Source organism: Epinephelus lanceolatus, chromosome 13 (genome assembly GCF_041903045.1).
Source record: "Epinephelus lanceolatus isolate andai-2023 chromosome 13, ASM4190304v1, whole genome shotgun sequence".
Taxonomy (NCBI): Eukaryota; Metazoa; Chordata; class Actinopteri; order Perciformes; family Serranidae; genus Epinephelus; species Epinephelus lanceolatus.
In genome coordinates this window covers 21,832,507-21,850,385 of record NC_135746.1, presented here as the reverse complement: position 1 = coordinate 21,850,385, position 17,879 = coordinate 21,832,507, and the positions used below count along the sequence as shown (strand labels likewise).

General features: G+C 40.2%; 1 protein-coding gene across 1 annotated transcript in view; it reads right to left on the bottom strand.

The window, feature by feature from the left end:
- The window catches only part of ppp2r5a (protein phosphatase 2, regulatory subunit B', alpha isoform), a 66,162-nt gene that overhangs the window by 39,449 nt on the left and 8,834 nt on the right, over window positions 1-17,879 (bottom strand). The window contains exon 2 of the mRNA XM_033648636.2: window positions 1,490-1,686. Within this exon, the coding sequence (XP_033504527.1) occupies window positions 1,490-1,686 (197 nt within the window). The remainder of the gene's footprint in view (window positions 1-1,489; window positions 1,687-17,879) is intronic.

Sequence of the window (17,879 nt, the reverse complement as noted above, 5' to 3'; positions counted from 1 at the left end):
CTACGATGACACACAGCTGGCTGAATATCAGCAAAGTTTACTTTTCATTTCACTGACTTCTGCCTCCATTGTCAGGTGATGTGGTGGCTTACTTTTACACTTGTCTTTTTGACCTGTTTTTGCTGCAGATTTGACATCCTGGATATATCCTTCAAACGTATATTAACGTCTGCTTCTTTCTTACGTTGTTTCTTTGTTTTTCCCCCCACAATTTTACAATATTTCTTCAGGAATTGCAGTTTGACAGTGTGAGCTCCATGCTACTCCAACAGCCTGACAGACCATATCAAAGGCGCAGGGCTTAGCAAAGCCAGTGCAAGGAGAACCTTTATGTTTTCGTATCTCTGAAGCAAGGTTCTCAGTATCTTAGAGATGTTTCTTTCATCACAGATGCCCTCTGTTCTGCACACTTGCATATGTGAAGGTTAAACAGACCAAAATTCCACAAATAGATAAATATATCAGCGGTGAGACAGTGTGCAGGACTGTCGTTAATATAAATGTATGGACTGAAAAAAAATCTCTGACGTTGAGGATGTCACATGACCTGCATTTTCAAATTTCACCACTGAAGAGTGCCGCTTCTTGGGGTTTGGAGTAAAGAGAGCAACAGAGAGAGTGAAGTCTTTTGAACAGAGAGAAGTGTGTGCAGGGTTTGTTGTGAAATAGCTACAGGAAGTCTTGTATGATAGATACTGGCTTTATCTTGGCGCATGCTATTTAGGTTTTAAGTGAGGTTAGAAGTCAGTGGATTAATTTCACACAGAGAATACAATTGGTAGTGAGCTGAAAACACTTAGCGCAGTAAACCTAAAACCTCTGGCAAACATAATTAAGCTTAGCAGTGTTCTTCCCTGCACTGTGGCTATGTGGGTGTCATCATATAGGCTTTCAACAGCAGCTACTGCGAGTACAAGACTGTGTTGAAAGACTTATTACTCATAACTTGTATTTGAGAGAACACTGAGAAAAAAAGGATAACCAAAACGGTATCAGACATTCAGTTTGAACAATGAGCAATGTTTGAGCAATGTTGGAGACAAGGTAAAATTAAAATCAAACTAAATGATCCACATGTAGTGTATTCAGAGGATGATGCAGTGGGTGAGACAAAGAGAGAAGGAAACAGACAGATTAAATTTCAAATTACTCCCAGAATATTGGTCTTTTCCTGTGGATTTAATGCTTAAATGGAAGCAGTATGTTAAGGGGTTTGGCAAGAGGATGGTAAAAAGTTCCTCACGTGCTGCTGACATGACACACCCTGTCTAGACACACGATCGGCCTCCATTTTTTAATCCTGCTCAAGAGCACAGCATGTTGCACACTGACACAGAGGGGCGACCTCTTTGCTGTTTAATAATAAACACTGCTAACAGCACATAACCTGACACGTTGGAATGAACTGCTGCTGTTGCTGCTTCGGACTTTGCATGCAGAGTTTATTTTCCAAACCAGAGAAAAGGCCTGTACATGTGTGTATCCTCACCATATTAGTGATCTCTGGGTAAGCAGATTCCACCAGCACCCCTCTGTTGGTAGAAACATAGTCCACAAGCTCATTGAGCGTGGCCCTCTTGATCTCCTTGCTCTTCAGGTCTGTCACAGAGTCCAGGAAGTCGAAGAGCATGCAGCACTGCTGGAGTTTCTGGGTGAACAGCTCCTGCTGTTCTGTGGAGGGGGCATCTGGAATCACACAAAAGAAAGGAAATACACTAACTCATTGTGTAACTAGAACGTCAGGAAACATCAGGTTGCTTGTGTTGTTAATTTCCTCTGTATTTCGGATCATGTTCATTTGTTTATAAGCTTTTATTAGTGAGTTTTAACGAGACAAAGTGTCGCAATTCAGAGTCACTGCTGGCTGCAAGTGCACTGCTACATGTAGCTACATGCCAAAGACAGGGAAACATGTAATCTGGTGGCCAATGCTGTTAATTTCTTCCCAACTTCAGATCATATTCCTGCTGGAACATGTCTGGTTGTGTTTAGTTAGATCTAGATTCATAGTCAGAATACTTTATTGATCCCTGGGGGGGAAATTAAAAGCTTTTATTGGTGATTTTGAACAGGAGAAAGTGGGGCAATATACAGTCATTCTCCAGCAGCAAGTACACTGCTACATGTAGCTACATGCTAATGCCAGGGAAACATGTACTCTTTGTCTCAGATGTTAATTTCTCCCCAGTTTTGAATCATATTACTGTTGGAACATGTCCGGTTGTGAAGATTTTGGTTTAGAAGCTTGACAGAAAGTGCAGCAACTACATGACGTGCCCACCATACCTACACGACTGTCTATGATCAGCCCCTTGGTCCAGCAGTGGAAGCCCTGAGCAAGATGCTAAGTTAGCATTAAGCTAACTATTAAGTGTTTGGTTAAAAGAGAAGCAGTTAAGGTAAGGGTTAAGCTTGGGGTTACACCCTATTACGTATAAAGGAGAATCATGCCTTCATGTATGATGAATTATGATGTGGATTACTGATACACTCTGCCTCATATTTATTTACCATACTGTCGCATTGTAGCAGGCTTCAAACAACTTTCACATTGGTGGTTGTCTTGTACTGTTGGGCAAGGTTTGTAGGGGGGCTACAAACGAAATTGGCTGCAGCTATACGCATCTCCCCTGATGCGGAAAACCCACACGCTGACCTAACAGAGCAGACTGAGCTTTTTCAGAAGGGGGGTTTAAAGAGACAGGCAGTAAAACAAAGTGTTTCAGAGGGTGAATACAGATGTTACAAGAAAAAACAGTTTTTTGAACATTTAAGAATGTTCACATGTTCCGATAGAAACAAAAAAAAAATACAAGTATGAACCTGAAAAAGAGCATAATATGTCCCCTTTAACATTCACAACTAATTAAAACCCTCAATGAGCATAACTAAAGACACACTGGCACCAAACACATCAGCTGTATATCCTAAATTGTGGGGGTTTTTTTGCACACGGTTACATATTTGAACTAGACTTCCGGACAAACAGACACAATACAGCGTTGTGTTTTGCCACACAAAGGCAGCCCAGTCATTTTCGGCTTTGATTGTAAAGCCTTTTATGGATTAGACTGTAAGAGCGTTCAGGATTATTAGAGCTGTCAAACTTGACCCCAGCTGAGCTATAAACAGCATTTGGCAGCCGTCCAGATATGCAGCAACACACTGTACAGTGATGTTCTATTCCAACACAGCAGCGGCAGCTCGTCGCTGCACACACAGGCCTCTCTCTGTAACTGTGGCAGAGGGACGTCGTTAAGTAAACGGACGCCGCAGGTTTGATTTAAAACACCTCAAGAACCAGAGACCCCAAAGGTCCTAGGGTTACGGTGATATAGATGCCATCCATGACACTTGTTGACACAGAGGTGCTAATTAATGTCTTCATTAAAATGTATGTCTAAATTGCACATCGTAAATCATTACAGTGACAATAGTACACTTTGCACTTTTATTGATCATTTTAGTTATTTGTTACAGCTCCTCATTAGTACTGTTTCCCATCTTTATCAGAACTTGAGTCACATGGATGTGATGCAGGGCTGAGGTCCTGTGTAAAAACAGTACAACACCAGTACTAGGGCTGGACGATTATGGCAAAAATAATAATCACGATTATTTTGATTGATATTGAAATCACGATAAGTTGGTCGTGTTGCCTTGGGGGGCAGACACGACAGCGTGACAAACTTTGCAAACAATTTCCTTTTGCTCGACGTCCATCAACTTGAAGCCAAAATGTTTCCAGATGACTGAAGTTGTCCTACCTTTCTTCTCAACCAAAGGCTGCCTTTCTGCCATGTTCTCAATCGCTCGCTCCACATATTATTGATCCACACACGTCACACGCTTGCTGCTGCTGCACGTAACACAGGTGCATTCATACAGCCCTAACCAGTACCCTTAAAGTGATACAGATGCCAATACAGCACTTCATTCGATAACCGTTGTGAGTGACGTGTAGTAAAGCCATACATTTTTAAACATCACACTAAACTGACAACTCCATCGCACACGCTCGACTTCACCACACCATCTGAGTGTGAGCTCAGCGCCAGGGACAGTTGTGAGAGTCCGTCTGTTCGTGCACACACAGTGGTAGAGCTAAGTGTTAGCATTACATGTCTGACATTACCTAACAGGTATTAACAGGTCTAAAAACAGAATCTAGCCATTTCGTGTCGGATGTTAATGAGCAGACATTGAATGACTCCAGAGACAGCAGCAACAGAAAGTTTGTTAATCCGGCGGGAAGTTGGGACGGTCCATGATCGGACTACAGGTGCAAAAAGGTTTAAATACAGGTATCTTTTGACTTAAGAGGTGTCAAACTACTTGGTATTGGGTTAATTTGGTTGAAACCATAAAGGTATTGAGACCGATACCCAACCCTAATGTGACAAGAAGTAACTTTCAGTGAAGCAGTTCTCAATATACTTACAATAGCTAGTGACACTCAAATGTAAAAGTATTGATATGCATTACTGTCCTGAAACACAATACCATTAAAAGAGTTAGTTGATTAATTGATTTGCTGATCGCCAGAAAAATAAAAAGGCAAATATTTTTTAAGTAAAAATGCCAAACATCAACGTTGGTTGAGGCTTCTCAACTATGCAAACCTGCCAATTTTTGTTGTTGTTGTTTATGAGAATATTCTGGACATGAGTTAGTTAAGAGTTTTAAACTGTTGGTTGGGGGAAAAAACAATTTAAATATGTTGCTTTTTGCTCTTGTGATGGTCCCTTTTTACTATTTTCTGATATTTTCTTTAGAGTAAATGGCCCATTAAAAGATAAGATTTGTTTGCTGCAGCCGTTAACACACTTGTACATTCACAATCAAGTGCTACAAAGTGTATTATGTATTTATTTATTTATAGTGTATTTCGAGGTGAGAAGTGTCACAGCGCAGATTTCCTTATTGAGTGACATTATGCAATTGAAAAGGCATTACCCATGAAATGGAGTGGCATGGGAACAACACACAGTCGGGCCCAGCCATGATATTCACACTGACTCTCACACCTAGTGAAAATGTTCCAGTGGTGTTGACAGCTGACGAAGTACTTACGCAAGTGAGCTCCACAGGTCAGACCACTGGCTGCTGCTCTGACTGAACTCAATATCTGAGTGTAACTACAACCCAGCTGACTTGTTAACACACTACTTTGTGTTAATGCCAAATTTCCAAAGTATCGAATCTCAAAGGATTCCACATCCAAAGAGCAGACTGAATACTGAAGTGGAACCAGAAAGGAAAGACGACCACGATGCCCCTGCGGCCTGATTGTACTGTTATTAACATGACACATGGGTGGCTCACATTTCTTCCCACTTGTGTAACGCTGGCTGTCAACACTTAGGGAAGGCATGCTGGATTCGAACCTTCAGTGTTTTCTAGGTGCACGTCAGTGATATGTTTAAGCCTCTGTCACTGAGACTGCACCTTAAAGGAAAAGTTTGACATTTAGAGAAATGTGCTTAATGCTTTTGCCAGGAGCTAGATGAGAAGATCAGTAACAGACTCATGTTTTGTACTGTGAACACGAAACTACGTACAGGAGATGGTCAGCTTTGGGGATGTTCCTAATGATTTATTTCCCCGACTTTTAAATGGAATTTTAAACTTACAGTAGTCGAGTAGTCTAAAAGTAAGAAAACACTCAGAAAATTGCCAAAACTGAGCACAATTTAATCAATGAGGTTAATAAACGTTGTCAGAAAAATCTGTGTACGTTATAACAGCCATTTGAATTAGTTTACCACATTCTTAAATAACCAAAACAAATTTCAAGTGCCGCTGAAATGCCTGGTGCTATGCACTGTGCGTTATGAATATTGCACATAAACCTACAAAACATGACATCAACTCACTAAATAAAAGATACTTAAATGTATTTACTGTGTATTTAATGTCCCGATTAATTCATTCAAACACACACACATCCAGGCTTCTCAGGATCTCCCATATGCCCAAAAGCACCTCTCTCATTCAGCCTAGCAAGAAGACATCCAGCAAACATGAGTGTGTGCAAGGCTTGGGTATACTTTCTGTGTTAAATGTCTGCATACAGCTGCTGACTTGTACTGGTCGCGCACACATAGCTCCATCAACAAGAGAGCGCACATGTGTTTGTGCATGTATATGAGAAAGAGAGGAAGAGGTTGATGATCCCAACTCATCCCGTTTTTCCTCTAGGTATCGTAATAAGTTTAACCAGCTAGTATTTCTAGTGACAACTGGTGAAGGTAGCAACGTTTAATCGACTAGTCGACTAACCGCGTATGTACCCTGTTAGCTTAGCGCAAACACTGGAAACAGTGGGAAACAGCTCGCCTAACAACACCTCTAAACCTCACTAATCAACACACTGTTTCTCATGTGTTTTATCTGTACCAAAACCTTGGTGTAAAAATGACATATTGTGGTTTAATGGGGAGTTGTGTACTAGACTATGTCTTGGCCAAGCGCAATCTCTTTCTGGAGTCTCAGCTGGTTGCCTGGCAACCTCACTGTGACCTCAAGACTCGACCAGAACATAACCACAAATAAAACGACAAATTTTAATTTCCAGACTTCTATGTTTGGAAATGTTAAACAGAAAAGACAGAACATGTTAACTGCTGAGCGGTGGACGTGCTGGACACAGATGTGTAAAGAGAACTGGATTCAGTGTTGGAGGCGGAGCACCGTTCATTTCTATGACAGTAGCTTAGTGCCACTGGAAGCCAAAGAGTTCAATTGCAAGTTCAACTGTAAGTGAAATAAGTCATTTCGCTGGGGTTGTGACACTCAAAAAATATATCCACTGATTCCCAGACATCTCTTTTATCATGCAAGTCAATGGTAGAAAATCCTTTCAGGTCACAAGGCCTCCGAACAGATGTAATACCACAGTTTGGCCACTATGAAAGTTTGCTTCAAAGCCCGGCACACTTCCTGAGGGTCTAGTAAGGCAGGCAAATTCTGTTACTTTTGGACAGAGCCAGGCTAGCTGCTTCGCCCTGCTTTCAGTCTTTGTGCTGAGCTACGCTAAATGGTTGCTAGCATTAGTTACACATTTACTACACAGATATCAGAGTGGTATCCATCTTCCCATCTAACTCTCAGCAAGAAAGCAAATAACCACATTTCCCTAAATAGTCTGAGCTCTGAGGCTGATTTTTTGTGGATCTCAAATTCATTTTTCCTGCTTCACAATTCCATCATACTAAGTCACAGTCATGCATAAGAAGACAAACTTAGCCTCGGTGTTTGTTGCAAACAATGCAGGCAACATATTCACATATTCATAATGTGTTTTCTCTGAGCTTTCCGAGTAACCAAATCATTTTAATTCTTTATGGGGAATAGTCTCCATCCCCCAGAGAGGAGAGAAGGCTGGGCCTGTTAGATACAGTCTGACATGCAGACGCTTTTCCCAATGTGAAGCTATTTTTGCCTTTTCAGATGCAGATGCATTAGTGCACAAATTCCTCTGGGTGCTTAGCGAGGAAGGAAAATATTTCTGTTGAAGCTATGTATGAAAACAAAGAAGATGAAAACGCTCGAGACATCAGAGAGAAATTCCAAACTAATCAAACTGGATAAGACCGACATGGATTTTGTTTCAGAGCAATAAATGGTCACATTACTCTGAGTTCCTCACTCCTGCATAAAATGTTTCATCTCAGTGTCACAATGTGGCCGGCGTTTAACAAAAGTAATCTGGACTGTACTACGTGTTCTTACACAAAGCGTCAGGAATCACTTAAACAATTATCTGAATGCAATAACATGCAATTTCATAACCACACATGGACAGGAGGAAGAAAGTGGCAGGGTTAAAAGACGGCACACGATGTGTAATTATTCCTTAGAGTGAGTTAGAGTAAATAACACAAAGGGCTTAATTGTGTCTCTGCATACACTGATGGCTTACAGCTGAACTTCTGTATCTTCTGAGTACAAATGCTTTTACTGTAACTGCAGGAGCACTGAATTCATTACTGACCCTAGCATGACCTCAAATGACACAAGAAGCATAGTTTCGCCCCTAAACAGCAATTAAGAACAGAAACCATTACAAGTCAAATGTAATAAAACAGGATTTACAGGGACCTTGAATGGTTTCTGCACAATTTTGTGAGCAGCCATCACCCACAGGCTTCAACCACATTCCTGTCGGTGGAATAAGATCCAAAAAGAATCACACACACAATCTACTGAGTCCCAAAATAGACTGCAGCTTTTTCTGTTGTTGTGGGAAAAAACCTTGATACAAAAAAGAAACAGAGCAGCTCATGGGCTCTGTATTTAGCAACACCAGGCCCTAAATGTTGCCGACCGCTGTCACGTAGAAACCAAATGTTGCACAAGCTCTTCCATCATGATATTATTTTCTGGGTGTTATTTCATGTTGGTCGTATTTTTCAGTCGGCTGTACACGGGTGAATACCACATTGGTGTGTCACTATGGGACAAATACTATGTTGGGGTTTGTTAAGTACTATACTTGCAGAACAAAGCGTGTTTGGAAGGCTGCACAATGTACAATGCTGTTGTTATTTCCAAATCCTATAATTGCATAACTAGCAGATTTGCTGAAATCAAGTCTTGTTGTTCGTGGCCTGAAGTTAAACTCTTCCCTGAATATGAATGAATGAAAGTTTGTTGTGAAAAAAACAGAAAGAAATTACCCATAAAACGAATCTGCAGTAATGTCTGTGATTAAACTGCAACCCATTGTACTGTAACATCTCGTGAAATTTAAAGTTCAATTCAATTTTTTGTACATTTCCATTTTCAATTTGTCATATTGTTGACTTTTTAAAAAGTACAACAATGGAGACACTGGAATTAAATTGAGTTTTGCCTGAATGAGCAGCTCTCAGAAACACAATCAGCATAACACACGTCAAAGACCAGATATGGTGGCATAAACAGGAAGTAGCTCTACAACCACAGCACTGCGCAGAGTTTGAAGAAAAGTTTCGGAAATTGTTCTATTAACCACATACAAGACAAATTAAAGGGGGACTACAACCATTTTCAAAATTCAAACATGTTAATCCTATGGTGTAGACAGTCAAAAAATATTTGTAAGATAATGTAGAGGACACTGAAAGCACCCAGGGGAATGTTTGGAGTATATGGGTACATCTTCTGTTTTGGAAACAAGAACACCACAACAGAATAGAGCTCATTTAGGTATAAATTAGAGAACAAACAGGAGGCAGCAGGCCTCCATTATCCTCTATGGAGCAGCTCTAGACTTAATACCCTGTGACATCACAAGTTTGAGACTCACTTCTCTGGTTTCTGGTTTTGTGAGAGTAGCTCATGTTTGCAAATACTGACTGAACTTCCCTAGACCATGGACTTACTATACTGTTATTCCTAAATTAGGTGGCGTTCCCCTTTAAAGGGAAAACCTAAATACACGAGACATAAATGACTGATAGGTACAAAGTTGCCTTCACAGTCACCATATCTCAACCTAGCTGATCATCTAGAAGATGTTTGAGCCAAGAAGTCAGACTGCCATAAACTTTTTTACTATTATCTTAACCTTTTTTTGCCTTAAATATACGCACAATACTGTACCTCACAATGGCAAACAAAAGATTATTTTACAAACATTTGCAAAGGTGTTAAAATTTGAATTCAGATGTACATGCAGCATCTCTTCAAACCCTTTGCTGTGAGACTGAAAATAGGATTTAGAGGCATCTACTGGCAGACATGCTGTGTAATATTCATAACTACGTTTTCATTAGTTTATAATCACCTCAAACTGAGACTCATTATGTTTTTATAACCTTAGAATGAACCATTTATATCTATACAGTCCTCGTCCAACAAGTTAATGCTGAAAAAGGTCTGACAATTTACAACTGATGCCAGAAAAAAGCACAACTCACAAAAATCATTTTCAGCGGAGTCCAATGAGATAATATGAATGCTTTAAATTCCAAGAATCCATTAATTTGAAACCAAAACTTCTCCCAGAGTTGACCACAAGCCAAACTAAATAGTTAGACCTCTTTGATATTAGACAGACGTAAAAGAAAGTGTACAAATCTACTATAGACAAATGTTAATTTTAAAGCAGTACCCAGTTTTCTCAGCATCATGTTAAAACAATATCTGCATCATCATTGTTAATTATGTGTTGCATGTGAGTAGAATGAGTGATTCAGTCTGAGGATAACTGCAGTTATGCAACCTTTTTCCGTTAAGGTATCCCATGTTTCACAGCCCTAATGACTGATGTGTGTTGTGCCCTGAATGAATAGAGTTCTGCTGCAGCAGAGGGCAACAGTAATGGACACTGCATTTATGGCAATCATGCAGATTTTTCTGAATACAAACAGGAATACATATGTGATTTAAGTGAAAGTGCATGATTATAGTTTTTAAAATCATTTCACAGTAATAACTCTGTCTTATATGTTATAACATGCCGCTGTATTAGGAAGACTAAATGTACAAAAGCATTTTTTTCAGAGCTATACTCAGAGTGTTTGACTCTGCAGCTAGAATAAAATGCCTGATCTCTATTTGCATTTTGATTAATACTGTTAAGTGCCAACAGAACCTTGCATCTCTTTTCAATCCAAAATGTGGTTAAACAGAAACTATAATCTCAATGTGTTATCCTCTTTCAAACTATAAGGGACAGAATCAAATCATAGAAATCTTAGTATTAAGGTTAAATTTTTACAGAGGCTCATCTGACTATTTGACTGACAACTTTAAAGGTCCAGTGTGAAGGATGGCAGGGTGTTTTATTAAGTGTATGATAGCCTGAAAATAAGAATTGTTGTGTTTTCGTTACCTTAGAATGAGCTGTTAAATGCATAGGAAGTGGGTACTAGCTTATGGAGATTGCCATATTGTACTGCCATGTTTCTACTGTAGCCCAGAAAGGACAAACCAAACTCTGGCTCCAGATAAGGCCACCCATGTTCTCGCATTTTCGCGTCAGCCACCGTAGTTTGAAGCCCATCTGCAACGAGCAGCACTGGAGTTTCACGGGTTTGTAATGTGAAACTCAGTGTTTTTATCGGTTTGAATCACAGTCTGTTTGTTTTTGTGAGGGAGAGACCTCTGCTGATAATTCAGCTGCCGGTAAAAACCTCCTGAACATCTGGATCTGAAGTTATCAGAGAAAAACCGACATGCCGAACTGTGTCGGAGAAACTCTTACTTGTAATGTAAAACTGTTTTTAGCTGTTTTAATCACCTGGTCCATTTTTTGGGGGGGACTTCTGTGAATAATTTGGCTCTTGGTAAAAACCTCCTCAACAATGAACACTGATGGGATTCTACCCTGGAGAAGTTTCAGCTGGTTGCAATCTGCGATTCACTGCTAGACGCCACCAAATCCCCCTAGATCTTATCCACTTCACCTTAAAGGACAGATTTGTAGTGTGACCATAGTAAACTATTCACCATGATGGTAGAAACACTTGGGGTCTTGACCTGTTCACAGTCAAACAACATATTTATATTATGCCTCAGAAAATCTGCTTTACACTAATACCTGCCCTTTTGGTGCCATCAACATTTCACAGAACTACAGCCAAGCAGACAGAGACCAAAACAAACTGAAGGAGAGTATGCAGGTCAGGTGACCTCTGCACAGTGACAGATTAGTGTTGCACAGTCTCTGTCACTTAGGACGGTACCATTAACAGTTCACTTAGAGTTGTCTCTGCTTTGATGTGTTTAATAAGTACACTGTGTTCACCTCTGTAGACCTACCAAGTTATGAGTTCATGATTAAGCGCTTGTGTAAAGAGAAGGTCATACACACCTCCGCTTGTCTGAAAAATGTTTTATTTAACTATGACCTGTTTCAAAGGTGCATTGAGGAATCTTTCTATGGCCACAAAAGGCTCAATGTTTCAGGGTTATTGATTGTTAATGTCAGGAGAAAGACCATGATTTAGGTCTGCTGATTTCACAGAAGAGACATTAAAAGCAAGGCCTGCCTGGGAGGCTGAATCCAGAGGAAAAAAGTCCCCTGACTCTGGATTTTCAGCAAGTGTAGTGCTAAGAGTAGATTGTACTGTTAAATTATGACTTCAGACTGCTTTACACATCATCCCTCTTCCTTGACAATCATCTTTAGCACGGAAAACTATGAGGAGTGAAAAGGTTTATGCCAAAACAAATCAAATTTCATGTTAAAAAAAGTGGATAAACTAGAAGGGTTTCTTATTTGGCCATAACTTCAGAGCACCAGCTAACAACTCACAGTCGGAGATGACAGTAAGCTCTGCTACGTCTGCAGGTGCTCTTGTTAAAGCTCCAGTGTTGTCTGCATTCCAGCCTATTAGACAGTCATATAGTCTAAGGGAGAGACATAAGGAAATGACTTAATGAGGCTTCCTGGTAACATCTCATTAAACACACTGAGGAGCACGTGAAGTGCTTCAGACTGTGCAGACTATGACTGGTGAGTTGTAAGAAAACAGGAGTGACAGTCTACTGTAGGCCTAATGTGACCATTAATGCATGACAGCAGTAATGCCATGTAGGTCGTACTGCAGCTGCTGAACTGGTCGGGTAAGACATGCACAATTTATTTCAGCCTTGTTTAGAGTGCACATTAGAATAATGCTGGCACAATATGTGACAACAGCAACAAAAAGCAGCTTCAAGAATCTGTAGAACAGTTTTAATTTAAACTACAAACTGTACATGTCAGTTAAGGAAAGAAAATATAAAGGGCGAGGGGGATTTAATGCACACAGCCCGACTGCAAAGAAACAAAATAAGGAAAAGACAAAAACACTCTTACATCTTACTTTCATCACAAAATTATAATATTATTAGCACAGTTCCAGCAATCATGGAAAACCTGGAAAAGTCATGGAATTAGTATAACTCATCAAACGTTCGAAAGAGTCATGAACTTTTTGTTGTAATAAAATTAAATGTTACGGTAATCTTCTGTAAATAGAATAGCCAGAATATTTTGTGTTGACACGCTACATAAGCGCAAATAACTCTTAAATACGTGCGTGAAATCGCTCAATCGATGAATGAGCTTCCACTGGTACGTCCTCAACGTCATATATCCCTGGAAGATCTCAATGCTGATTGGCTATCGTGGCAGGAAGTGGTAGCTGAAGTTGAGATTTTTCATCTCCCCTGAATGAACGTATGATGCAAAATCGCACTACTCGCTTCATTCCCGCTGCTAAATTCACGTATTTCTTGTCATTCGTGCCACGTCCATTGCACTACCTGGCGGGAATGTGCGTCTAATCTCGTCTTTACATTGACTTTACATGTAAGTCACTTCTGAAATTGTTTTGTTCGCACCCAGTGTGAACACAACATAACACTGTGCCCACGGTTTTAAGTATAAGAAGTGAATATGAACGTAACTAACTATTAAAGATTGAGAAAAGTTGCAGATTAATTTCCATACGATACTTGGCACGTGGAGAAAAGTATACTAAACAATTCTGTTCGTGTTAAAAATTGTGAATGGTCCAGGAAATTTTATTATGGATCCTTAAGAAGTCGTGGAAAAGTTTTAAAATTTGTACGTGAACATGTGTGGGAACTCTATATTATCAATATTATTATCAATATAAGTAGTAGAAGTAGCAAATGAAACCCTGGCTTAACAACAACATTAAACAAGAGTATAAAGAGTATGAAGAGTATAAAGTTCAGCTCAGTAATAACTGTCAAGGTTCACAGACAATACAAATATTTTCTGCTGGTGACCATTATCAGTTTCAGCCTACAGCATTTTATACTTCGTGAATTTGCCTAGCAGTGAGTGAACACTTCCTCTACTCATACTAGGGATGGGCAGCACAAGCAAAAACACTATTCGAAAATCGTGGCAACTATTCGACAATTTTTCGAATAGTAATAGTAATAGTAATAATTTCTTCAGTTAGAGAGCAACAGTATAGCAAAGAATAAAGGCCCAATGAGACATTTATATGAGGCAATAAAAAAAGTAAAAGCACAGCAGTTCAGCAATGATTTCAAGCCTAATCCTGACACCAACATTTTCTCTCGCCTGTCATTCCTCAGAAATACTTTGTTAGCTTGCCCCATGTTTGCCAGAAGGGTGTGTTAGTTTGTGTGTGTGAGTGTGTGTATAAGACAACATGTGGGCAACACATTAAGTTTAACCTGTCCTAAAACATTTCATTTTGCTAGGAATCTTATCTTTAACTGTATTTTGTAAAAACATAACACAATATGATCATATGATGATGACGACGACATGTTTCCACTGAAAGTCAACAGACAACAATACCTGGTCACTGCACAGCCCCAATAGTTAAGATAAGGCAGATGATAGTGATCTAAATACCAGCTATTAATAAACTGTCAGTGGGAGCATTAATCAGCTTTAAGGCAATCAACCAGATAAGTAGCTGACTAAAGGTAGCACTATCAAACAATGTCAGACATGTGGCGCTGTAAGTTAACTTTAAACAGCAATGACAATTTAGCTTTAACTATAATGATTCCGAGGCAAATCCTAATTTGTTTTTTAGGATTTAAAGCATTGAGGATTGTTTTAGTTTCTTGAATGTTAAGTCAAACATCAGCAGCTTTAGTTGCCACAAGTCTTAAAACTGTCTTTGAGAAATTAGAGTAGAAGATGGTGTGAAAAATGGGGCTGGGTGCTGTTCACATTTGAACCAATACTTGGGAGTTGGGTACCGCTGTCCAACCCACTTTTGTAATAACAAACACATAATTTTTGAGCAAGTAATTCTGCTCTTTTCTAATCACACACAGAGCTGTGTGTGTCTGCACATGTATGCATGTCTTTTCAAATCTCTCGCTCAGTGTTTAGACACAACTGACAAATGTGTGACATAAGTGTGTAATATACAGAACACAATTACAAACAGCATGGATACAAGGCTATTTCTAAAATTAAATAGTTAAGAAAAAAGACCAGACAGACCGAAACTATCAACGCTGCAGCGATAGTTTCAGCTTGCTGTGAAGCCGATGGAGCTCCATGACTGGCTTCCCTACTTTGAGGCACTTCACAGTGCTTCCACCTCCTCTCTGAACCCAGTGGATCAGCAGAGCTCCACTGCCTCTGCTGTGAGGCATCCCAAAGCCGGCCATGAAATTCTGTGGGCAGCCGCCCTCTGTCTGAACCTAGCATTCTCACCTAGGTGTGCACTGTGGTACCGAAATTTGGCACCAATTGATTTGATTTCAGTACTCAACTCCAGTTTGAAAAGACAAGGGACTAGAGAGAGAGAGAGAGAGAGAGAGAGAGAGAGAGAGAGAGAGAGCGCAAAAATACAGAAAGAGCGATATAGTGAGAACACTAGTGGTAACTCTAATATCAACTGTTATCCTCTCTAGGGTGAAAGGTGGGAGGGTGGTTGTCTTTAATCACCAAGCCACCCTGAAATGGAGTTAACAGTTGCATGAATGAAAAACTGCAAACTGCCATCAAAGAACACCGTATGAAACATTAAAAAAGCAGCAATGAGGGCCGTAAACTGGATGCTGTTGTTGGCCAATCATCCTCCAGCAGAATGCTAATAAGTAACAGCTGTGGCTAAAAGGTTTGTTTACCCAACTGGGAGTTTCAGTAGTTCACCAGACATCATTTAGAGGGTGTTTCAAGATCATGTTTAACAACTGAATGGAAGAATCAAAGTAGGTCAGAGGATATGAAATGTTTTCCCCCTAATTCCAGTTATTTATTACTGATGTAAGGTTCATTAGGTGTCGACTTAAAGTCTAAACAAGTGAAAGGGGGGGGGGGGGCATATTAGGTTTTGTTTCAGCTAGTTTCTAATTACAAGCCCATTTAACACCAAAAACAGTTTCCAATGCTCATTCAAAGATATACAGAAAAAAACACAAGTACAAGAGCAGAAAGGCAAACCTTTTCTCTGTCCGAGGATGATCAAAACATGAAAGGGAAACTAATCCTTTGAAAGAAATTAAACTCTTTAGAGCACGGGTCTTCAATAGGATATAGGCTAACTGTCACCCATCTGCAATCATGAAAGCTGGCTAAAGCTAAATCACTGTGTGGCACGTTTTTTGTACTGGTATGTCAAGTGTGCGGACATCCTTCGGAGCCACAATGGTATGTTTTGTAACTTTCCAGGCAACAGAGTGTTTCATACTGTCCTCTTTAGAAACCACCGGCTAAAGTTCATCGGGTGAGGCTAGCACACTTAGCAATGCTTCAACTGCTGCTGACTTAACAGCAACAGGCAAGTGCAAACGAGACAAGACCCAAAAATAATAGAGAGACTTATCTCTAGTTGAGCTCAGTTTTATACAACATATGTAGCAGGTGGTCCCTACTCCATCTCTCTTAAAGCTCATTGGCCTGAAAAGTGTTGAAGGGCCCTGCTTGAGAGGTTTAGTTCTATTTTGGACTTCATAGTGTTGTACTATGAAAAGTAATCCAGCCTGTAAGGAAACTACTAGTGCTGTTTTACTCACATTACCTATGTGGGTTACTCTGAAACTTGAGTATGTGTTACAGTTGCTGAGAAAGATGAATGCTAGATGATCCGTCCAGGGAGGTCAGTGCTGTGCATGGAAAAACGGGTGAACACAACTGGTAGGCTGGATGCCAAGCACATTCCTATTTCTGCCACGGATAGTAGATTTCAACACGTCAAGGTCTGCTTTCACGTCACCCATAAACGGCCCCATATGAGCTGCAAGTACTTGCTTATTATGATCAGACTCAAGGTGGACGGAAAGCAGGTGCTGGAGAGGGTGAATTTCAAGACCGCACAAATGACATGACACACTTTTTGGCTGAGCTATTGTGTGAAGCATAACCTCAACTGACAATAGAGAAAGGTCACAGACATTCATAGTACAGTGTCTGTTGTCTGTTCATGAAGAGTCAGCGTGGAGCCCTCTTGCTGTATTGCAAGATTTAATGCAAACTGTTTGAACGGGGTTCGGTAGGACGCTCAGTGTGATAGTGATGTTCACTAAATAAAGTAAACAAGCCAGGTTAGGTCTCTGAGCTAATGCATGCTAATGATGGATTGGAATGTGCAACAACATTTTTTGGCCAGTACTAGATACCAAACAAAAGCCAAAGACTATATCATATTAAGTCACTGTGAGCTGCAAATTCCCCACTTCTAGCAGAAAAGAGAATAGAATTCATCTCAGGGCCTGACCACTTAAGGCCTCTCCTTCTCCAGATAGCTGCCTCTGTTTCACTCGGATTCACCCTGGGTCTGGGTTAGCAGCTGCCTGTACCAGAGAGCAGTGTGAAAGTGAGGAGTGCTCTCTCTGCAGCTAAAACTGGGGACCAAAACATCCCCAGGCGTACACAGACTTAAAACAAAAAAATAATAAGACTTCACCTTATGCTCTAACATATTGTGATGAGCATCCTAACTGTTGGCTAATGTTTTACCTATACCTCAGTTGCAGCACGAGGTGTAATTTGTATGGCACAGGAGAGATGTGCCATTATATGGATCATTTCCACTGGTATAGCACAGTTTTCAACTGTCCTGTCATGTAGTGTAACGTCAGCTCAACTTACAGCATGTTCACAAGTGAGCATACACTTCCATTTTTTGAAACTAGAGCACATGTTTGCATGCTAATACAAGATTGGTGAAGAGATGAGGACAGGCAGGCCCAAGCAATGAGGAAACATTTCTGAAAGTATAATAAATGTTTGAGAATGTGCCCTGCTGCAGCTTTAGCTGCGGTGGGGAAATTAAAACCACAACGAAGGCATTCTTGCCTGAGTCACTAATTAGTCGCTGAAGAAAAGCCAGTGGTAGATGGACGATGACGAATGCCCTAACTGTGCATCTATGATGAGACATGGTTTCCATGTGAATGATGGCTTTGAGGCAGCAGTGGAAAACATGCAT